Genomic DNA, 23,656 nt, shown 5'->3' on the forward strand with positions numbered 1-23,656 from the left:
GGGGTAAGTATAAAAATTCAGCTTTTAAGTTGCTGCTTACACATTTTCATTATTTTGTGTGTGCAATAAGTTTACCCCCGTTTTTGTACACACGTTTTTGTACTAGATCCTTTAGGTGGATCTAGCCTTTAGTTGCTTATCTGATTTCCGGCTTTCTCTCAGTTCCGCGCTCCACCAGCAGGGGGGGGGGGACGTGTGCAACTACTGCTCAGAGACCACAGAAGAAGAAGAAGAAGCAGAAGAAGAGCAACATAAATACAGGTAGCTACTTTGGTTTAATAACTTCGCTGTTTAATAAACACAGTTGGTGACAACCTTATTGATATTATGTTAACTTAGTGTAGATAAATAGAGACTAGTAAACGGCGTAAATAAACAGACTAGTTAACGGCGTAGATAAACCAAGACTAGTTAACGGCGTAGATAAACAGAGGGACTAGTTAACGGCGTTAATAAACAGAGACTAGTTAACGGCGTAGATAAACAGAGGGACTAGTTAACGGCGTTAATAAACAGAGACTAGTTAACGGCGTAGATAAACAGACGGACGAGTTAACGGCGTAGATAAACAGACGGACGAGTTAACGGCGTAGATAAACAGGGACTAGTTAATGGCGTTAATAAACAGAGACTAGTTAACGGCGTAGATAAACAGGGACTAGTTAATGGCGTTAATAAACAGAGACTAGTTAACGGCGTAGATAAACAGGGACTAGTTAATGGCGTTAATAAACAGAGACTAGTTAATGGCGTAGATAAACAGGGACTAGTTAATGGCGTAGATAAACAGAGACTAGTTAACGGGAGCAGTTTAATCCTTTTGTATTAGAGGCGCAAACATCATCCTGGGTCCAGTGTCGCGGTCCTGACCTCTGCTCCGTCCTACAGACAGCTGCTGTCTCTGGCGGACAGCGGGACTGATGGAGGAGCCGATGTAATGGTGGTCTACCTGCAGACATCAGCCATGTCGGCCAGCGGTCTGCTGCGGTCATCCTCCAGGTAAAACCAGACGGTTCTCCTCCAGGTAAAACCAGATGGTCCTCGTCCAGGTAAAACCAGACGGTTCTCCTCCAGGTAAAACCAGATGGTCCTCGTCCAGGTAAAACCAGACGGTGGTGGGACGTACATCTGGATAATCCCAGTCGGTCCACAAGCATCACGGCTCTGCAGGTTTTCAACTTAACCCTGCAACAACATTCCTGACTCAAATGAACGAGTCGTGGTGCAGAACTTCATTGGCTTTTGGAGTCTTTTAATTTGGGTCAAGTATGTTGAAGCAGGAATACATGGAATCCCTGCTGGGCTGCATCATGGTGGTAAATGGTGTCATCAAGCAGGATTTACTCCCAGAAGACAGCAAAGAAGATGCTGAAGGTGGCTCCAGTCTTCATGAGGTGTTTGGTAGGCGTGAGAGGTCTGGACTGCAGGCAGACCAGTTCTCCAGACCAGTGCAGCCATGCAGGACGTGGGTTAGGGTTGTTGGATTATAGACATAAAAGCAGAAGTCGTACTGAATAGATCAGCTTTCAGACACTTTCTGCTCTCTGCTGAGCATCGGAACCAGAACCCTCAGCAAGGATTCCCTGCTCCAGACTAACCTGGCACCACAAACAGTCACACTCATCTAGCTTTAGGTTGCCCTCTACAGGCCTGTCTTCGTGTGTGTGTGTGTGTGTGTGTGTGTGTGTGTGTGTGTGTGTGTGTGTGTGTGTGTGTGTGTGTCCTTTCAGAGCTCAGAGGACACGCGTGTTCACACATGTGCTTCAGCAGAGACCTCTGTCAGGAGCCGAAGCTGTCAACGCCCTGCGGCCCTTTTACTTCGCCGTCCATCCAGACTTCTTCGGACAGCATCCTAGAGAACGGGTTGGTCTCTGCAGATTTTTAGAGAGCCAACAGCAGCTGGTTCTGGTTCTGGTCTATGTAAAATGATGGAGCTGCTGCTTTTCCAGGAAGTGAATGAGAATTCCCTGAAGAGACTGAATGGATACCTGGAGAACTTGCAGAAACCCGGATCATGTTCGGTTCAGCCGATGAAGCTCACCTTCTTCATCAGAGACACAAAAGATGATGAGCGTCCAGACGTCCTCCCTTCAGGTACACACACACACACACACACGCCACCTTGCTGGTGAAGAGTCTCATGCTCCTGGTCTGCAGGTTTCCGCTCGGTCAGCATCACCCTGCACACCAGCGACATGCTGAGCACGGTGAGGAAGGTGTTGGCGTCCTGCAGCCTGCCGGTGGACCACATGCAGGACCTGAAGGAAGGCAACAAGGTGTCTACAAGCCCGGCTTTCTGCAGACCCGTCCGATGGGACAAAAGCTACTACAGCTTCACCGGCTTCAGAGACCCGGAGCAGGACCTGCAGCAGGCCCGCAGGGTGGAGCCCACGCTCTGGTTAGAATCCTCTGAAACCTGTCTGGACTCGGATCAGAACCAGGTCTGAGCTCTGTCCTGTGTTCTGCAGCATCTGGCTGAGGAACAACGAGCCGGAGGCCAGCAGGAAGCACATCTCCAGTCTGCCTCGGCGAGAAGAGCTGGACCGGCTGAAGGAGGAGCTCTGTCACAGGTTCCACCTGTCTGATATCAGGTACCGTTGGGTCAGGAAAAGCAGCGTGGTCCCAAGGGACAGACGGGCTTTTCAGGTTCTACAGCATGAAGCAGGCCATGGGGGGGCAGGGACCCTCCTGCAGCTCACTTGTGACCCGTTTCCAGCTGTTGCTCATCATGATGTTAACATCTGTGTGGTTCAGGTGGCAGCGCAGCTGGGGAGTCGCTCATCGCTGCTGTCAGCTCCAGAGTCTGGCCCGGCTGGCCCAGCAGAACCCAGAATCACTCATCAACCTGCAAGGTGAAGGTTCTGTCTACAAACCCTTTCCTTGGTTCTGCACGCCGTCCTTCACGTCCGCCTCTTCCCACCAGGACATACTGTTGTGTTTTCTGAAGAGTCCGGGATGAACGCCGCGGGACACGTGATGCTGGGAACCATGGACGTCCATCATCAGTGGACCAAAGTAAGCAGCTGTCCTACCTGTGTTGTCCGTCAGGACGCTGCTGGCTGGACAGCAGGACACCTGAGACCCAGCTCCAATCAGCCGGATCACACCTGCAGCCAGTCACAGCCACTGTTATACTGGTGATACAGTTCACAGCTGGAGTCTTCCCATAGGCCGTATATGAGAGATGGACGCAGCCTCCAGCGGTTCAAAGTAAAGCAGATGCAGAACTGCATAAACCTGCAGTTCCCCCTTCATCCACTAGGGGCTGCAAAACAGTTAATCCCCATACTCCCATGTTAAAAAGACCAACTTCACAGCAGAAATAAATGCGTTTACAGCAGAAATAAACATGTTTAGAGCAGGAACAAACATGCTTACAGCAGGAATAAACATGCTTGCAGCAGAAATAAGAGAGTTTACAGCAGAAATAAACGCGTTTACAGCAGGAATAAACGCGTTTACAGGCGAAATAAACACGTTTACAGCAGGAATAAATGCGTTTACAGCTGAAATAAACATGTTTACAGGAGAAAAACACATTTACAGCAGAAATAAACGCATTTACAACAGGAAGAAACATGTCTACAGCAGGAATAAACATGTTTACAGGAGAAATAAACGCATTTACAGCAGGAACAAATGCATTTACAACAGGAATAAACATGTTTACAGCAGGAATAAACGCGTTTACAGCAGGAATAAACGTGTTTACAGCAGGAATAAACGCGTTTACAGCAGGAATAAACGTTTACAGCAGAAATAAACATGTTTACAGCAGAAATAAACATGTTTACAGCAGGAATAAACATGTTTACAGCCTTGTTCAAAAATCCATTTTAGGTTTAATAGGTCAGGTTTACCTGCATGACAACTGTTGCGGGGGAGTGAATTTTTTTCTAACTCGCCCATTTAAAAGTAATTTAATCTCGAAGTTTGGCATATTTAGCGGCGTGTTCTTTTGATTGACAGGTACACAGTCTCCCGCTTCAAGTCAGAAGAACGTAGAACCGCGGTTTTTAGCCGGTTAACAACGTGACTTAGCTTTAGCCCGCTTACCTCCATTAGCTGGTTAGCTCCTGTTATCTCCAGGTTAGCTCGGTTAGCTCTTAGCTACAGAAAGCTGGGAGTTCGCTCGATGTCAATCATCCACCATGACGCTCTCAGCCCCCCTCTCAGCTCCACCTCTTTGCCCATATTTGTATTTTCCGGGCGAGACGACGCACATGCCCCTGGGTGATGGTAGGAACCGCCCACCGAGCTTCAATTCAGCTCTTCAGAAACCTACGGGTGACGTCACAGAGGCTCCGCCCATCTTTTATGGCAGTCCACGAGGCAGACTGTGGTCTTTCTCTTGCAGATAGTCTGTGTTCAGATCAGCTGTGCTTCTGATTGATCTTCGGCTTCTGTGCTTCACAGCTCTTCCAGCAGCTTCCCAGCTATCGGAGCGTCCAGCAGCAGACAGACTGGCTGAAGGACAGGATCAGCCTCCTTCTGGGAGGAACTCAGGTGGTCCACGTGGACCAGCTCGGACCGGTTCAACCCATCGCTGAGCACTACAGAACCCTGAGCACCTTCCATAATAACCTGATGTCCCGACGGCTACACCTGCACCCCAGAAGTCTGCATGGCCTCACCATGATGCTGGAGAAGTATGACCCCCCCCCCCCCCACACACACACACACACACAGACACACACACACACACACACAGACACACATACACTGCAGAATGAAACCATGTCCACATGTTTGGGCCTGGCTTTGCGCCAGCATCTGCAGAACAAACCAGAACATCTGTTTGTGTGTGACAGCAACCGTTCCAGCCCCAGCCTCCATGAGATGGGACACTTCATCATCCCCACCAGCTGTGACCCCCCCAAACTGCAGGTCTTCCTCCAGAGCCACGCCCCCGAGGCCAGACACCGTAGCCTCCGTAGAAAGAAGTGAGTCGCGCGCCCCCACCCCCCCCCAGTGTGTGAGGATTCAGGATTAGCTGTGCAGAGGGTGTAGTTGGACGGAGCCAGAACATCTGCTCTCTGATTTGCTGTAAATTTTGAAGATTGGAATCAGAAGCTTTTGTTGTGGAACCACCATCTGACGAAGGCGTGACGTGTGTGTGTGTGTGTGTGTGTGTGTGTGTGTAGGCTGCAGGTGGACGAGGACACGGTGGTGCGTTTGTGTCTCCAGACTCTGTCCCTCAGCAGTCTGTCCAAGGAGCCCAGCGTCAGCTCCACCCACATGATCCGGTGCTGCAGCCGTCTGATGGAGCAGCGCCCCCCCCTCCTGCAGGGTCTCCACCTCTGTGTGTCTCACTTCTACTCCGTCATGCAGGACGGGGACATGTGTGTCCCCTGGGATTGGAAGAGCTGAACCATGGGGACGTGGTCTTCTCCCCAATGAAGGAGACAGACGGCATCTTTAGTGTTTGTCTTTCGTTTCCACAGCAACACGTTGGATGATGCTGGGGGGGGGGGAGGGGGATGTAGATCAGAGGACACATGTTGGTTTGGACACAGGAAGCTGGACATGCGACTGAGGCGGTCTGCAGACGAGGTTCTGACAGTTAGGATACAATGTGGTCCACCGAGTCTCAGACGTTTGTCTCTGTTCCCTGATTGGAGGTTTATCCGGAAGAAACGGTGGGAATTTGCAGATTGTTTTTCATCGTAGTGACACGTAAACACGGTTCTGATCCGATGATCCACGTCGGTCCGGCTCAAAGAAAAACACCCGCCGAGAAACTATTTAAGCCAGTTTGGTATGATTATTTATTTACAGAAAAACATCGACGCGCGCTTCCGCCCGGCGACGCGCGTTTCTCAAGGGTTGGCTTAAAGCAACCAATCAGAGGAGCAGACGTGACGTCATCCTTCTGCGGACTGACAGCACAGAAAGTCCTGAACGCGGACTTCAGTGGACCATGTGTGTTCTGGTTCTAGCAGAAACTGGGATCCTGACTCTGCTGGAGGCGGATCAAACTGGTTTGTGAGCTGATGGTTAATGAATGTTAATGAATGTGATAATTTAATAAAACATTTTCACGTGAAATTCTCTGTGTGTGTTCAGGTTGTTTTCTGAACAACACACAGAAGATGGAAAGATGCAGGAAGTGATGCTGCTTTTAGATGAAATGAGACGCAGCTCTGGAGGGTTTCCAGTGGTTGGAGGTTCTGATCGACGTTCCAGTTGATGCTGGAAAGAAACTGGAATAAAGTGATGACCGTGTTAAAACCTCAGCACAACTTCCAGGTTCTCCGTCCGGCTTTTAGCAGCAGAATGAGTGGAAGATGAAGGTCAGGCGAGCAGACATGAAGGAAAGTTGGCCGTGGCGCCAGCTGTACTGGTAGGATCCCACGGCGACACGTCAGAGGTCGGAAATGGAGCTGCATCGGAAAGATGTCCAGACTGATCCGACTTGGACCTGGAGAACATCAGCTCAGCCACAACGCCTCTCCACCAGACAAACTTCTGAGCATGCTCAGTAAGACGTGATCGCAGGATTTCATCCATGTTCTGAACTGCTTGTCGGGAAGCTGGAGTGGAGAGGCCGGAGCCAGTCCAGTCTGCTCGCTCTGCTCTGGATTTGTTGACACAAGTTGCGATATTAAAAGGGTTAAATGTCAGTGATGTTTGCAGGACAACATTCCTCACGCGGACATGATGTGGTTTAGAGATGCTTCCATGAGCAGTTCAGGACGGAAACATCCTGCTGCTTAGGTTGGGATGCCGTGTGACGGATGGAGCTTCACCAGAGAGAATTAGAAGGAATCTCTGTAGGATGCAGCGGCTTTGGCTTCCAACTGGTTCTAAGTCATTATTGATCAGGAAATGGTGTCTGACGCTGGAAGTTGTGGATTAAGGAGGAGCAAACACTGGAATGAGCCCGACATCTTTACACCTGGCAGTTGCTATGGAGACGCATGCATCTGTCCTGCACAGCAGCGTGGTCTGAGCCTCGCGGTGAGACCAGGCTACATGACACATTCCGCTTCTCTTACAGGAAATTACCTTTATTTTTAGCATTCACAAACAAGTCATGAATAAAATGCAGCCGGTGTCAAGAGGACCCAGTAAACCTGGACTCATACAGTTCCTGATGTAGGGGGTCTTCCAAGTCTGTCGGGGGGGGGGGGGGGGACACGACTCATTTCCGTTGGACCTGTGTGAAGGACGAGGGCAGCTGGACGGGCTGGAAGGACTGGCTGGCTTTCTTCCGGGAGTCCGGGGACACCCTCTGAAGCGACGTAGACATCAGCTGGTTCCGTTTGATGATCTGCAGAGCCAGCTGGGTGTTGCCTAGGCAACGAGACGGACACATCAGTGAGTTGTGGACATTGACAGACGTTTTGGACGGGGAGCACTGGACGCACCGTTCTGCAACTCCAGGTAAACTCCCAGCAGGATGGCTTCAGGGGGAATCTCCTTGGCGGTTACCATGGACGCAGCCTGATGGAGACAAAGCAAAGCTCCTGTATGTCCGTCCAACCAGCAGCGGCGCTCGTCCCCTGTCCCATGGCCACCTTACCTGGTGCAGACACTTGCGGGCCTTGTCGTACTCGCTGCGTAAGCAGTAGGCGCTCCCCAGGTTGAAGAGCATCATGGCCCGAGCTGCAGCCACGCTGCTGGGGAAGCACAGCGGCGTCTTCTTCCCTGCTGCGCGCGCGCGCACACACACACACACACACACCCCATGTCTGTAAGACATCCCTGTGGACATGAATGTCTCCTAAGGAACCAGTTCCAGACTCACATGTCTCCGCAGGCTCGTCTCCTTTCTCAGCTCCTGTTGACAGAAACGAGCTGTTAGAAGAGTTTCTGTCAGATTCTCTATCGACACAGACCTGGACCAGCACAGACCCTGATCTGGTTCGCTGCTCTGGACTCCCACCGACACGTCGCCCACGTTCTCCGGGTTCAGGTGAGCGATCGCATCAGAGATCCTGTCCAATGAGATCAGGGCTTCAGCAGCGTACAGGTGACCCAGGAACCTGAGCAGACAGAAGAAGACTTAACCTTCCCCTCTGATCCCCCCCATGAGGTGATAAATATGATATTGATGTTTCACAAAGAGAGTTTTACATGGCAGCATAATTACCTCCACCAAGGAGGTTCTGTTTTTACCGCCTTTATCTGTTTGTGTTCAAGATAACTTAAAAAGTTTTGGACAGATTTTCCTGAAATTTTCAGGACTTGTTGGAAACGTTAAAAGGAAGAACTGATTTAATTTTGGTGGTGATCCGGATCACCGTTTGGATCCAGGAACATTTTAAAGGTCTTGATGGAGGTTTACATTCTCAGAGTGTTTTTCTGGGTAACTTCTGAATTGTACAGTTTTGATAAAATACTTCATGTTCAGACTTTGTACAACTGTATCTCTATATTGATAAATTAATAAATGTAAAAAGAAAGTCAGCCATAGTCAAGAGAAAGCAGCAACTATTCCTGTATTTTGTTCAGCATACGGTTGCAATAACCAGCGAAATATTGAAAGCAGATCACAAGGTTGAATAATAATTTATTTCACCAGATAAAAATAGATAAATCCAAATGCATCAATAAACAATCAAACATGTTAGTATCAAATTTATTTATACATTTATTTGTATTGCAGCTACCTTATGTCTTAATTAAATAGGGGTATAAAAATATTTTAGCACATAGTTTTAATGTTTTACAGTGATCATAACAACATCTCTGTCCTTTGTAACAAACCAGACTGAGAAAAATCAGGTAAAACTTGGTGAAATTATTGTTGTGGTTGGACCTACACCTTACAGATAAATGCATTGGAGGTGCATGGAGACCCATCCAAGATGGCTGCCCGATGAGACGTCAGCTCACGTGGTCTTGTGCAGCGTCTACATATAGATGATTTCTATGCCTCAGACCCCCGTCGCAATGTGAACTTACTTCAAGGATCCTGACACTTTAGTCTGATGAAGCAGCTTCTCAGTGTGATTCAGAGCCATCAGATTGTCTCCGAGAGCCAAAGCCACGTACGCACTGCAGGCCAGGATGGAGCACCTGCAGGACAGGACGTGTCACATGAAGCATTACAGGACGCGTCGCAGGACACGTTACATGATGCATTACAGGACGCGCTGCAGGACACGTTACATGATGCATTACAGGACGCGCTGCAGGACACGTTACATGATGCATTACAGGACGCGCTGCAGGACACGTTACATGATGCATTACAGGACACGTTACATGATGCATTACAGGACACGTTACATGATGCATTACAGGACGCGTCGCAGGACACGTTACATGATGCATTACAGGACGCGCTGCAGGACACGTTACATGATGCATTACAGGACGCGCTGCAGGACACGTTACATGATGCATTACAGGACGCGCTGCAGGACACGTTACATGATGCATTACAGGACGCGCTGCAGGACACGTTACATGATGCATTACAGGACGCGCTGCAGGACACGTTACATGATGCATTACAGGACGCGTCGCAGGACACGTTACATGATGCATTACAGGACGCGTCGCAGGACACGTTACATGATGCATTACAGGACGCGCTGCAGGACACGTTACATGATGCATTACAGGACGCGCTGCAGGACACGTTACATGATGCATTACAGGACGCGCTGCAGGACACGTTACATGATGCATTACAGGACACGTTACATGATGCATTACAGGACGCGCTGCAGGACACGTTACATGATGCATTACAGGACGCGCTGCAGGACACGTTACATGATGCATTACAGGACGCGCTGCAGGACACGTTACATGATGCATTACAGGACGCGCTGCAGGACACGTTACATGATGCATTACAGGACACGTTACATGATGCATTACAGGACACGTTACATGATGCATTACAGGACGCGTCGCAGGACACGTTACATGATGCATTACAGGACGCGCTGCAGGACACGTTACATGATGCATTACAGGACGCGCTGCAGGACACGTTACATGATGCATTACAGGACGCGCTGCAGGACACGTTACATGATGCATTACAGGACGCGCTGCAGGACACGTTACATGATGCATTACAGGACGCGCTGCAGGACACGTTACATGATGCATTACAGGACGCGTCGCAGGACACGTTACATGATGCATTACAGGACGCGCTGCAGGACACGTTACATGATGCATTACAGGACGCGTCGCAGGACACGTTACATGATGCATTACAGGACGCGCTGCAGGACACGTTACATGATGCATTACAGGACGCGCTGCAGGACACGTTACATGATGCATTACAGGACGCGCTGCAGGACACGTTACATGATGCATTACAGGACGCGCTGCAGGACACGTTACATGATGCATTACAGGACGCGTCGCAGGACACGTTACATGATGCATTACAGGACGTGCTGCAGGACACGTTACATGATGCATTGCAGGACGTGCTGCAGGACACGTTACATGATGCATTACAGGACGCGTCGCAGGACACGTTACATGATGCATTACAGGACGCGTCGCAGGACACGTTACATGATGCATTACAGGACGCGTCGCAGGACACGTTACATGATGCATTACAGGACGCGTCGCAGGACACGTTACATGATGCATTACAGGACGCGTCGCAGGACACGTTACATGATGCATTACAGGACGCGTCGCAGGACACGTTACATGATGCATTACAGGACGCGCTGCAGGACACGTTACATGATGCATTACAGGACGCGCTGCAGGACACGTTACATGATGCATTACAGGACGCGTCGCAGGACACGTTACATGATGCATTACAGGACGCGCTGCAGGACACGTTACATGATGCATTACAGGACGCGCTGCAGGACACATTACATGATGCATTGCAGGACGTGCTGCAGGACACGTTACATGATGCATTACAGGACGCGTCGCAGGACACGTTACATGATGCATTACAGGACGCGCTGCAGGACACGTTACATGATGCATTACAGGACGCGTCGCAGGACACGTTACATGATGCATTACAGGACGCGCTGCAGGACACGTTACATGATGCATTACAGGACGCGTCGCAGGACACGTTACATGATGCATTACAGGACGCGCTGCAGGACACGTTACATGATGCATTACAGGACGCGTCGCAGGACACGTTACATGATGCATTACAGGACGCGTCGCAGGACACGTTACATGATGCATTACAGGACGCGTCGCAGGACACGTTACATGATGCATTACAGGACGCGCTGCAGGACACGTTACATGATGCATTACAGGACGCGCTGCAGGACACGTTACATGATGCATTACAGGACGCGCTGCAGGACACGTTACATGATGCATTACAGGACGGGCTGCAGGACACGTTACATGATGCATTACAGGACGGGCTGCAGGACACGTTACATGATGCATTACAGGACGCGCTGCAGGACACGTTACATGATGCATTACAGGACGTGCTGCAGGACACGTTACATGATGCATTACAGGACGCGTCGCAGGACACGTTACATGATGCATTACAGGACGCGCTGCAGGACACGTTACATGATGCATTACAGGACGTGCTGCAGGACACGTTACATGATGCATTACAGGACGTGCTGCAGGACACGTTACATGATGCATTACAGGACGCGCTGCAGGACACGTTACATGATGCATTACAGGACGCGTCGCAGGACACGTTACATGATGCATTACAGGACGCGTCGCAGGACACGTTACATGATGCATTACAGGACGCGTCGCAGGACACGTTACATGATGCATTACAGGACGCGTCGCAGGACACGTTACATGATGCATTACAGGACGCGCTGCAGGACACGTTACATGATGCATTACAGGACGCGTCGCAGGACACGTTACATGATGCATTACAGGACGCGCTGCAGGACACGTTACATGATGCATTACAGGACGCGTCGCAGGACACGTTACATGATGCATTACAGGACGCGTCGCAGGACACGTTACATGATGCATTACAGGACGTGCTGCAGGACACGTTACATGATGCATTACAGGACACGCTGCAGGACACGTTACATGATGCATTACAGGACGTGCTGCAGGACACGTTACATGATGCATTACAGGACGCGCTGCAGGACACGTTACATGATGCATTACAGGACGCGCTGCAGGACACGTTACATGATGCATTACAGGACGCGCTGCAGGACACGTTACATGATGCATTACAGGACGCGTCGCAGGACACGTTACATGATGCATTACAGGACGCGTCGCAGGACACGTTACATGATGCATTACAGGACGCGTCGCAGGACACGTTACATGATGCATTACAGGACGCGCTGCAGGACACGTTACATGATGCATTACAGGACGCGTCGCAGGACACGTTACATGATGCATTACAGGACGCGCTGCAGGACACGTTACATGATGCATTACAGGACGCGTCGCAGGACACGTTACATGATGCATTACAGGACGCGCTGCAGGACACGTTACATGATGCATTACAGGACGCGTCGCAGGACACGTTACATGATGCATTACAGGACGCGCTGCAGGACACGTTACATGATGCATTACAGGACGCGTCGCAGGACACGTTACATGATGCATTACAGGACGCGTCGCAGGACACGTTACATGATGCACTACAGGACGCGCTGCAGGACACGTTACATGATGCATTACAGGACGTGCTGCAGGACACGTTACATGATGCATTACAGGACGCGTCGCAGGACACGTTACATGATGCATTACAGGACGCGCTGCAGGACACGTTACATGATGCATTACAGGACGTGCTGCAGGACACGTTACATGATGCATTACAGGACGCGCTGCAGGACACGTTACATGATGCATTACAGGACGCGTCGCAGGACACGTTACATGATGCATTACAGGACGCGCTGCAGGACACGTTACATGATGCATTACAGGACGCGCTGCAGGACACGTTACATGATGCATTACAGGACACGTTACATGATGCATTGCAGGACGCGCTGCAGGACACGTTACATGATGCATTACAGGACGCGCTGCAGGACACGTTACATGATGCATTACAGGACGCGTCGCAGGACACGTTACATGATGCATTACAGGACGCGTCGCAGGACACGTTACATGATGCATTACAGGACGCGCTGCAGGACACGTTACATGATGCATTACAGGACACGCTGCAGGACACGTTACATGATGCATTACAGGACGTGCTGCAGGACACGTTACATGATGCATTACAGGACGCGTCGCAGGACACGTTACATGATGCATTACAGGACGCGCTGCAGGACACGTTACATGATGCATTACAGGACGCGTCGCAGGACACGTTACATGATGCATTACAGGACGCGCTGCAGGACACGTTACATGATGCATTACAGGACGCGCTGCAGGACACGTTACATGATGCATTGCAGGACGTGCTGCAGGACACGTTACATGATGCATTACAGGACGCGTCGCAGGACACGTTACATGATGCATTACAGGACGCGCTGCAGGACACGTTACATGATGCATTACAGGACACGTTACATGATGCATTACAGGACACGTTACATGATGCATTACAGGACGCGCTGCAGGACACGTTACATGATGCATTACAGGACGCGTCGCAGGACACGTTACATGATGCATTACAGGACGGGCTGCAGGACACGTTACATGATGCATTACAGGACGGGCTGCAGGACACGTTACATGATGCATTACAGGACGGGCTGCAGGACACGTTACATGATGCATTACAGGACGCGCTGCAGGACACGTTACATGATGCATTACAGGACGCGCTGCAGGACACGTTACATGATGCATTACAGGACGCGCTGCAGGACACGTTACATGATGCATTACAGGACGCGCTGCAGGACACGTTACATGATGCATTACAGGACGTGCTGCAGGACACGTTACATGATGCATTACAGGACGTGCTGCAGGACACGTTACATGATGCATTACAGGACGCGCTGCAGGACACGTTACATGATGCATTACAGGACGCGTCGCAGGACACGTTACATGATGCATTACAGGACGCGCTGCAGGACACGTTACATGATGCATTACAGGACGCGCTGCAGGACACGTTACATGATGCATTACAGGACGCGCTGCAGGACACGTTACATGATGCATTACAGGACGCGCTGCAGGACACGTTACATGATGCATTACAGGACGCGCTGCAGGACACGTTACATGATGCATTACAGGACGCGCTGCAGGACACGTTACATGATGCATTACAGGACGCGTCGCAGGACACGTTACATGATGCATTACAGGACGCGCTGCAGGACACGTTACATGATGCATTACAGGACGCGCTGCAGGACACGTTACATGATGCATTACAGGACGCGCTGCAGGACACGTTACATGATGCATTACAGGACGCGCTGCAGGACACGTTACATGATGCATTACAGGACGCGCTGCAGGACACGTTACATGATGCATTACAGGACGCGTCGCAGGACACGTTACATGATGCATTACAGGACGCGTCGCAGGACACGTTACATGATGCATTACAGGACGCGCTGCAGGACACGTTACATGATGCATTACAGGACGCGCTGCAGGACACGTTACATGATGCATTACAGGACGCGCTGCAGGACACGTTACATGATGCATTACAGGACGCGCTGCAGGACACGTTACATGATGCATTACAGGACGCGCTGCAGGACACGTTACATGATGCATTACAGGACGCGCTGCAGGACACGTTACATGATGCATTACAGGACGCGCTGCAGGACACGTTACATGATGCATTACAGGACGCGTCGCAGGACACGTTACATGATGCATTACAGGACGCGTCGCAGGACACGTTACATGATGCATTACAGGACGCGCTGCAGGACACGTTACATGATGCATTACAGGACGCGTCGCAGGACACGTTACATGATGCATTACAGGACGCGCTGCAGGACACGTTACATGATGCATTACAGGACGTGCTGCAGGACACGTTACATGATGCATTACAGGACGTGCTGCAGGACACGTTACATGATGCATTACAGGACGCGTCGCAGGACACGTTACATGATGCATTACAGGACGCGTCGCAGGACACGTTACATGATGCATTACAGGACGCGTCGCAGGACACGTTACATGATGCATTACAGGACGCGCTGCAGGACACGTTACATGATGCATTACAGGACGCGCTGCAGGACACGTTACATGATGCATTACAGGACGCGCTGCAGGACACGTTACATGATGCATTACAGGACGCGTCGCAGGACACGTTACATGATGCATTACAGGACGCGTCGCAGGACACGTTACATGATGCATTACAGGACGCGTCGCAGGACACGTTACATGATGCATTACAGGACGCGCTGCAGGACACGTTACATGATGCATTACAGGACGCGTCGCAGGACACGTTACATGATGCATTACAGGACGCGTCGCAGGACACGTTACATGATGCATTACAGGACACGTTACATGATGCATTACAGGACGCGCTGCAGGACACGTTACATGATGCATTACAGGACGCGTCGCAGGACACGTTACATGATGCATTACAGGACGCGTCGCAGGACACGTTACATGATGCATTACAGGACGCGCTGCAGGACACGTTACATGATGCATTACAGGACACGCTGCAGGACACGTTACATGATGCATTACAGGACGTGCTGCAGGACACGTTACATGATGCATTACAGGACGCGTCGCAGGACACGTTACATGATGCATTACAGGACGCGCTGCAGGACACGTTACATGATGCATTACAGGACGCGTCGCAGGACACGTTACATGATGCATTACAGGACGCGCTGCAGGACACGTTACATGATGCATTACAGGACGCGCTGCAGGACACGTTACATGATGCATTACAGGACGCGCTGCAGGACACGTTACATGATGCATTACAGGACGCGCTGCAGGACACGTTACATGATGCATTACAGGACGCGCTGCAGGACACGTTACATGATGCATTACAGGACACGCTGCAGGACACGTTACATGATGCATTACAGGACGTGCTGCAGGACACGTTACATGATGCATTACAGGACGCGTCGCAGGACACGTTACATGATGCATTACAGGACGCGCTGCAGGACACGTTACATGATGCATTACAGGACGCGTCGCAGGACACGTTACATGATGCATTACAGGACGCGCTGCAGGACACGTTACATGATGCATTACAGGACGCGCTGCAGGACACGTTACATGATGCATTACAGGACGCGCTGCAGGACACGTTACATGATGCATTACAGGACGCGCTGCAGGACACGTTACATGATGCATTACAGGACGCGCTGCAGGACACGTTACATGATGCATTACAGGACGCGTCGCAGGACACGTTACATGATGCATTACAGGACGCGTCGCAGGACACGTTACATGATGCATTACAGGACGCGCTGCAGGACACGTTACATGATGCATTACAGGACGCGCTGCAGGACACGTTACATGATGCATTACAGGACGCGCTGCAGGACACGTTACATGATGCATTACAGGACGCGCTGCAGGACACGTTACATGATGCATTACAGGACGCGCTGCAGGACACGTTACATGATGCATTACAGGACGCGTCGCAGGACACGTTACATGATGCATTACAGGACGCGTCGCAGGACACGTTACATGATGCATTACAGGACGCGCTGCAGGACACGTTACATGATGCATTACAGGACGCGTCGCAGGACACGTTACATGATGCATTACAGGACGCGCTGCAGGACACGTTACATGATGCATTACAGGACGTGCTGCAGGACACGTTACATGATGCATTACAGGACGTGCTGCAGGACACGTTACATGATGCATTACAGGACGCGTCGCAGGACACGTTACATGATGCATTACAGGACGCGTCGCAGGACACGTTACATGATGCATTACAGGACGCGTCGCAGGACACGTTACATGATGCATTACAGGACGCGCTGCAGGACACGTTACATGATGCATTACAGGACGCGCTGCAGGACACGTTACATGATGCATTACAGGACGCGTCGCAGGACACGTTACATGATGCATTACAGGACGCGTCGCAGGACACGTTACATGATGCATTACAGGACGCGTCGCAGGACACGTTACATGATGCATTACAGGACGCGCTGCAGGACACGTTACATGATGCATTACAGGACGCGTCGCAGGACACGTTACATGATGCATTACAGGACGCGTCGCAGGACACGTTACATGATGCATTACAGGACACGTTACATGATGCATTACAGGACGCGCTGCAGGACACGTTACATGATGCATTACAGGACGCGTCGCAGGACACGTTACATGATGCATTACAGGACGCGTCGCAGGACACGTTACATGATGCATTACAGGACGCGTCGCAGGACACGTTACATGATGCATTACAGGACGCGCTGCAGGACACGTTACATGATGCATTACAGGACGCGCTGCAGGACACGTTACATGATGCATTACAGGACGCGCTGCAGGACACGTTACATGATGCATTACAGGACGCGCTGCAGGACACGTTACATGATGCATTACAGGACGCGCTGCAGGACACGTTACATGATGCATTACAGGACGCGTCGCAGGACACGTTACATGATGCATTACAGGACGCGTCGCAGGACACGTTACATGATGCATTACAGGACACGTTACATGATGCATTACAGGACGCGTCGCAGGACACGTTACATGATGCATTACAGGACGCGTCGCAGGACACGTTACATGATGCATTACAGGACGCGCTGCAGGACACGTTACATGATGCATTACAGGACGCGTCGCAGGACACGTTACATGATGCATTACAGGACGCGTCGCAGGACACGTTACATGATGCATTACAGGACGCGTCGCAGGACACGTTACATGATGCATTACAGGACACGTTACATGATGCATTACAGGACGCGTCGCAGGACACGTTACATGATGCATTACAGGACGCGTCGCAGGACACGTTACATGATGCATTACAGGACGCGTCGCAGGACACGTTACATGATGCATTACAGGACGCGTCGCAGGACACGTTACATGATGCATTACAGGACGCGCTGCAGGACACGTTACATGATGCATTACAGGACGCGCTGCAGGACACGTTACATGATGCATTACAGGACGCGCTGCAGGACACGTTACATGATGCATTACAGGACGCGCTGCAGGACACGTTACATGATGCATTACAGGACGCGTCGCAGGACACGTTACATGATGCATTACAGGACGCGCTGCAGGACACGTTACATGATGCATTACAGGACGCGCTGCAGGACACGTTACATGATGCATTACAGGACGCGCTGCAGGACACGTTACATGATGCATTACAGGACGCGTCGCAGGACACGTTACATGATGCATTACAGGACGCGTCGCAGGACACGTTACATGATGCATTACAGGACGCGCTGCAGGACACGTTACATGATGCATTACAGGACGCGCTGCAGGACACGTTACATGATGCATTACAGGACGCGCTGCAGGACACGTTACATGATGCATTACAGGACGCGCTGCAGGACACGTTACATGATGCATTACAGGACGCGTCGCAGGACACGTTACATGATGCATTACAGGACGCGCTGCAGGACACGTTACATGATGCATTACAGGACGCGCTGCAGGACACGTTACATGATGCATTACAGGACGTGCTGCAGGACACGTTACATGATGCATTACAGGACGCGTCGCAGGACACGTTACATGATGCATTACAGGACGCGTCGCAGGACACGTTACATACATACCTGAGGTTTTCCACCTCCTGCTTCCTGAGTGGGGATGATGGAGCTGCAGACAGGAACTTGTCGGCTTCTGGACCTTTTCCGCTGTAAGACACATCAGTAAACGCCATCACCACATGCTCTTGCTTCAGCTCACACTCACATACACACACTCTCACACACAAACACTCACACACACGTGTGTGGGAAGTTCCACCTGCAGGCGTCGCTGTTCTCGCTGCCGCTCTCCGTGCTGCCAGACTGGCTGGAGCTCTTGGAGCTGCTGTCCGTCTTGCAGTCCTGCTGGAGTTCAGGCAGCAGCAGCAGCGCGTTCCTCAGGCAGATGGCTGCAAACTCCATGCTGGCCACCGGGATGGCGGCCGACTGGCCGTCGCTGAGGACACAAACACTCCACATGTGGAAATGTGCCGACAAGCATTCGGCTCCAGAGACGGGCCGAGCTGGATCCAGGTTGTGGCTTTGCAGATGTGGATCACTGACCTGTAGACGGTGTTCTGTGCAGACTGAGACGCCAGGACGATCTTCCGGTGGTAGCCCTGCCCGATGACGGACTGAACGATGCCCTTCTTACAGGGTAAACCTTTGTTTTCCTGCTCGGAGCCCTGGAACACAGCAGCGTCTGGCATCAGGACACATGAACATGCAGGTTCCCGGCAACAAAGCAGGACTTGGCGCCGCTTCGCTAACGGACAGATGCTGGGTGTGGTGGGAAACCTACGCCCTTGTTGGCGGAGATGCAGCACTCAGCAAGCCGCAGCCACAGCCGAGCGTTGGAGTGGTAAACCTGCACGGCCTCCATCAGACACTCGAACGCCGCCAGAGGCCGGCCGATGTGCAGCAGCTGGATTCCACAGTTGTAGAGCAGCTCGTAGCGCTTGTTGGCCAGCAAGGCACACATGGGGATTCCAGCGAACTTCTTGGCTGCACAGGGACATGGACAGCAGACATGGACTTGGTAAGCTGCGTCTGACAGACATGAAAGGTGGTGGTTCTCCAAGAGCAACCTACTCTGGCTGCTGCCGCCGTCTCCCAGCTGTGCACACGTGTGCTCGTTCTCCTGCAGCGCCTTCTTGAAGTAGAAAATGCCCAAGTTGTGTTTCCCCATGGCGAAGTGGATGCAGCCCAGATTGTTCCAGAACATACAGCGGACACATTCACCTGAAGGAGACCAGTCGGGTTAGAGCTGGGGGGGGGGGGGGGGGGGGGGGGGGGGGAGCAGACAGGTGGGGGGTCTGACCTGTCTTGAGGGGTCCAGGATGTTCGGCGATGTTGGTGCTGTTCAGCAGCTTCACCGCCTTCCGGTAGTTTCCTCTCAGATACTCAAAGTTACTCTTCAGGAAGAGCGACGGTGCAGACTGAGGAGAGGAGGGTTAGGGTTAGTATCTCACTCTCTCTCACACACACACACACACACACACACACACACACCTTTCTGCATCTGTCTACAACTAGAAACCAGTTGACTGTGCTGGAATCCAGTAAAATGAGCGAACATCGGGACTTTTCTTCCAAACGAAACATTGCCATTAAAGAATAATGGTTCTAAGCTGGGAGAACTGGGAGATATCTATTTGTGATGGAACATTTCTGTCGGAGGGACACAATGTTGCTGATCTTCAGGACATGCAGGCCTCAGAAAGGCTGACTCATCCCGTTTGTGTGTGGACGGAAGGAGGCGTGGTATTTAAAGGGTTAAAATCCTGAAAACGACTGAATGTTTGGTGTGAGCAGGCGTGAAGCTGAAAACCATAATAAAACCCGCTTTAGCAGGATTTTATAGCAGGTTTTGTACGTGGACACTGAGCTACAAGGGGACAGAGGTGGTAAATGTGAGCAGTGGACAGGAAGACATATGAAGCTGGGACATGGACGCGGAGATATCACGTCCACACACCAGAAATCCAGATTTTACCAGGAAACTCCTCCAGACAGACACATAACTTCACCAATCAGCCAATCAGAGAAGGCCTCAAACCAGCTGTCAGCAGATAGACAGGAAGTCTCCATCCGGCAGTTCCACTATGTGTGTGTGTGTGTGTGTGTGTGCTTGTCAGAAGTCGTCTCACGTTTCCAGCGGTGTTCATCACAGACTTGATCTCCCGCTTGCAGGCCTTGGAGGACTTCATCTGGATGTAAGCTCTCACTTTGTACTGCAGGAGAAACAGGAAGTTAGAGCAGGTGTACAGACAGGAAGTGATGTCAGATGCTGGCTGCTCACCTGGTGCATTTTAGATTTAGCGGCTTCAATCATGGCTGCAAACTCTGCCCTCAGGCTGGCAGCATCTTTGATTGAACTGTTGCCCTGGAAACAAACAGCAGTACTGTAACCACTCTTGGTTTAAATGAAGTGAGGAGGAAACATCTTCCTGCTGCGGCCGGACTGTGGCCTACCTCTGCTTTGCCATTCTTGTTGCCTCCTTGTACGGAGAGTTTGTCCAGCAGGGCAAGCAGGTGGAGAGCTTTCTCTGGCTGGAAGGTGAGAAGGTAGAGATCCACCAACAGGAAGCAGACGGCCTGAGCAAACTTCTCTTCTAGGACAAATAAAACAATGAGTCCATGCCAAACATACAGCCAGGTCTCCTAAACATCATCATCATCATGAACATATCAGCATCATGGTAAAGAAGCAGCACTGCTGCCTGTCTCTCATCAACATTATTCTCCCAGGAGAACATAAACATGTCAGATGATGAAACTGACACATTTTATAATCTGATAAATGATGAAAAAGGTAGTTCCAGGATGTTTAGAATCATTAGCAGCCGTTAGCATATGGTTAAAAGTAGTAGTGTCTCCTGTTCCACCATCAGGACCCGGTCCTGCTGGTTCCACAGATGGGAGCAGACATACAGAGATCCCTCCAGAACCTTTAGATGATTTTCTTCATGGCAGATGGAGGACCTTTAACGTCTCAGGAACATTTTTCTAAATGTTCAGATGGAGTTTATCTCAGATGGTGAAGCTCTGTCCATCTTTCCATCTGAGAGACTGTTTATACCCAGTCATGTTACTGATCTGTTCCCAATGAAACCAGTAAATGTGTTGCTGCATCGGCTGGTAAAATGTCTTGGTTCTGTCTGACCCACTGAAGAATCTTTGCATTGTGATGTTACTGACGTGTGCAGCGTGTCGTCCTGCACATGTGGCGTGTTTTTGCTGCACAGAATGATGCGAGCTGCAGCAGACTTACCAAACGGCTCCAGGAACTGGTAGAGCTTCTCTCCGATGGCAATGGCTTCAGAGTACTGCCTCATGTGGTAGTGGACAATGGCCTGATTGTAGTACAGCAGACTGTTCTCCACGTCTTCCAGGCCATCTGCATCCTCTGCTGATGTGTGAAGCTGAAACCCAGCATTCAGCACATCAGTAAACGCAGTGCTGGGTTGGTAAGAACATCTGGACTTACCCGGTTCTTCAGCCCCGTGAGGGTCTGCTTCAGCATCCCCGTGGTGCTCTGACCGCTTTTATAAAACTCAACAACAGCTTTGTTCAGGGCGATCTTGTAGTCCTCCCTGTTGAGTTCCTGCAGCGCGTCCAGATGCTTCAGGGACTCCTCGTACCTTCCCGCCTGCAGGAACACAGACGAGCATCTCTGATCCTGCCACCGGAACCCTGATTCACTAGAACCCAAGTTTCAGAACAACTGTTGAGTATTTACAGAAAAGGCCTGGTATGCGCTGGCTGCCGCCTCCTTCTCCTTCTCCGTCATCCCGCTGGACGATGACCCGTCGGGCTTCGCCTCGCTCTGCTCTGATTGGATGAAAACAGGAAGAAAGTCACTTTTCTGCAACACTGAGCTCCAATCCACTGCAACAGCACAGAACACAACCATGTAGAACCTGCTGCAGGAACCATGTAGAACCCGGTGATGATCTCTACTACCTGCTGATGTTCCTCCACCTGGTCCGTGATTCCCCCCCCCCCCGGCTTTAAGCGTTAAACACTCCCAGCTAGCGCGTGCAGCTAGCTACACAGCTAGCAGTAACTGTCGACTGACCTGCATTTTCCGCCATTTCTGAGCCTCTACCGAACCATCCAGAACCCCGCAGTGTCGCTTAAACACGAGCAGATTACAGATCTCTGCTCCAAAATCCAGAAAAACTCCTGATATTCAACTTTTAACACACAAGATGACGAACTGATATGTGCGCTCCACTCCTTTACTACTGAAAGCAACCAGCTGGCGCGTCACAGCGCCCCCTGTCGCTGCGGAGCCACGGCTGAGCTGCGCATGCGCAAAACACGCAATTTGCTTATAAAATACTTTATTTAAAAATGTCCAACAAATAATTTTTAGATAACTTAGAAGGATGCTTAAATTATAGAATTGTAGAGCTCTTATCTTCATAAAAGAAAAAAAAGTTTGGACAGTAGCTCGTTATATATTATATGGTAAAAACGTAAAACCACTTGAACGCTGGAGGGATTATATCTCTCATCTGGCCTGGGATTGCCACGCTACGTGTCCTGCTACATTGCCAAATCAGTAACATTCAGCCTCTTGGCAAGGAATGGTTATCCTAAATATTACACGGAGTAATGATGGGGGTGTCGGGTCAGGGATGCGCATAGCGGGACTTATTTATAAGTGTGTATTTAAATTCTTCCCGTTCTGATGGAATCTTAATGGGGTTTGTTTGCAGTGCTGTTGCATGCCTTATTGGTGTGGGGTGTGATATTTTGTGTGTTGCAGTGCACTTGTAAGCAGGCTAATGCGTACTTCCCCATATTCTAGGACGTTGGGCTGTCGGGTGATAACCAGCCATTCCTATTAATTGCAAATAATAAAGGAAATGACATTTTCTACTCTGCTGTTCTCTGCTTCTGATTTGGGGGTCTTTGGAGGAGACTCCTGTAATACACTGAGCGATTACAATATATACGGA

The 23,656-nt window shown here is 50.7% G+C and overlaps 2 protein-coding genes across 9 annotated transcripts; one reads left to right on the plus strand and one right to left on the minus strand.

Annotated features, from left to right (window-relative positions):
- The first annotated feature begins 225 nt into the window (after window positions 1–225).
- On the plus strand, window positions 226–5,470 carry tcaim (T cell activation inhibitor, mitochondrial). Of its 4 annotated transcripts, none has more exons than XM_079240966.1 (11): window positions 226–261; window positions 889–1,170; window positions 1,731–1,863; window positions 1,950–2,094; window positions 2,158–2,398; window positions 2,469–2,591; window positions 2,755–2,852; window positions 2,924–3,015; window positions 4,417–4,649; window positions 4,812–4,943; window positions 5,145–5,470. In XM_079240966.1, the coding sequence occupies exons 2-11, from the start codon at window positions 1,085–1,087 to the stop codon at window positions 5,368–5,370; spliced, it is 1,509 nt and encodes a 502-aa protein (XP_079097092.1). In that variant the 5' UTR covers window positions 226–261; window positions 889–1,084; the 3' UTR covers window positions 5,371–5,470. The 4 variants fall into 4 exon arrangements, with proteins under 4 accessions (XP_079097092.1, XP_079097095.1, XP_079097093.1 ...); XM_079240969.1 differs by having other exon boundaries at window positions 227–261; window positions 889–999; XM_079240967.1 differs by lacking the exon at window positions 226–261 and having other exon boundaries at window positions 930–999; window positions 1,050–1,170.
- Window positions 5,471–7,136: 1,666 nt separating this feature from the next.
- Window positions 7,137–22,928, minus strand: cnot10 (CCR4-NOT transcription complex, subunit 10). Of its 5 annotated transcripts, none has more exons than XM_079240964.1 (19): window positions 22,768–22,928; window positions 22,429–22,520; window positions 22,177–22,338; window positions 21,961–22,111; window positions 21,162–21,298; window positions 20,989–21,072; window positions 20,837–20,920; window positions 20,008–20,125; window positions 19,779–19,928; window positions 19,489–19,691; window positions 19,251–19,372; window positions 18,967–19,143; window positions 18,774–18,854; window positions 8,911–9,024; window positions 7,858–7,988; window positions 7,751–7,783; window positions 7,526–7,653; window positions 7,371–7,446; window positions 7,137–7,296 (listed from the first exon to the last, which is right to left on the minus strand). In XM_079240964.1, the coding sequence occupies exons 1-19, from the start codon at window positions 22,781–22,783 to the stop codon at window positions 7,145–7,147; spliced, it is 2,211 nt and encodes a 736-aa protein (XP_079097090.1). In that variant the 5' UTR covers window positions 22,784–22,928; the 3' UTR covers window positions 7,137–7,144. The 5 variants fall into 5 exon arrangements, with proteins under 5 accessions (XP_079097090.1, XP_079097087.1, XP_079097089.1 ...); XM_079240961.1 differs by having other exon boundaries at window positions 18,943–19,143; XM_079240963.1 differs by having other exon boundaries at window positions 21,162–21,301.
- Window positions 22,929–23,656: the final 728 nt, after the last annotated feature.

Source organism: Telmatherina bonti (assembly GCF_933228915.1).
Source record: "Telmatherina bonti genome assembly, chromosome: 5".
Classification (NCBI taxonomy): domain Eukaryota; kingdom Metazoa; phylum Chordata; class Actinopteri; order Atheriniformes; family Telmatherinidae; genus Telmatherina; species Telmatherina bonti.

Excerpts from the sequence above, each read along its gene's own strand:
- tcaim (XM_079240966.1), top strand. The coding sequence starts at position 1,085 with ATGGTCCTCGTCCAGGTAAAACCAGACGGTGGTGGGACGTACATCTGG. Across the intron at positions 1,171-1,730 it reads CAAGCATCACGGCTCTGCAG|AGCTCAGAGGACACGCGTGT; the intron begins GTTTTCAACTTA and ends GTGTCCTTTCAG. Across the intron at positions 4,944-5,144 it reads CGTAGCCTCCGTAGAAAGAA|GCTGCAGGTGGACGAGGACA; the intron begins GTGAGTCGCGCG and ends GTGTGTGTGTAG.
- cnot10 (XM_079240960.1), bottom strand. Across the intron at positions 22,112-22,176 it reads TCACGGGGCTGAAGAACCGG|CTTCACACATCAGCAGAGGA; the intron begins GTAAGTCCAGAT and ends GCTGGGTTTCAG. Across the intron at positions 7,989-8,910 it reads AAAGTGTCAGGATCCTTGAA|GTTCCTGGGTCACCTGTACG; the intron begins GTAAGTTCACAT and ends CTGTCTGCTCAG.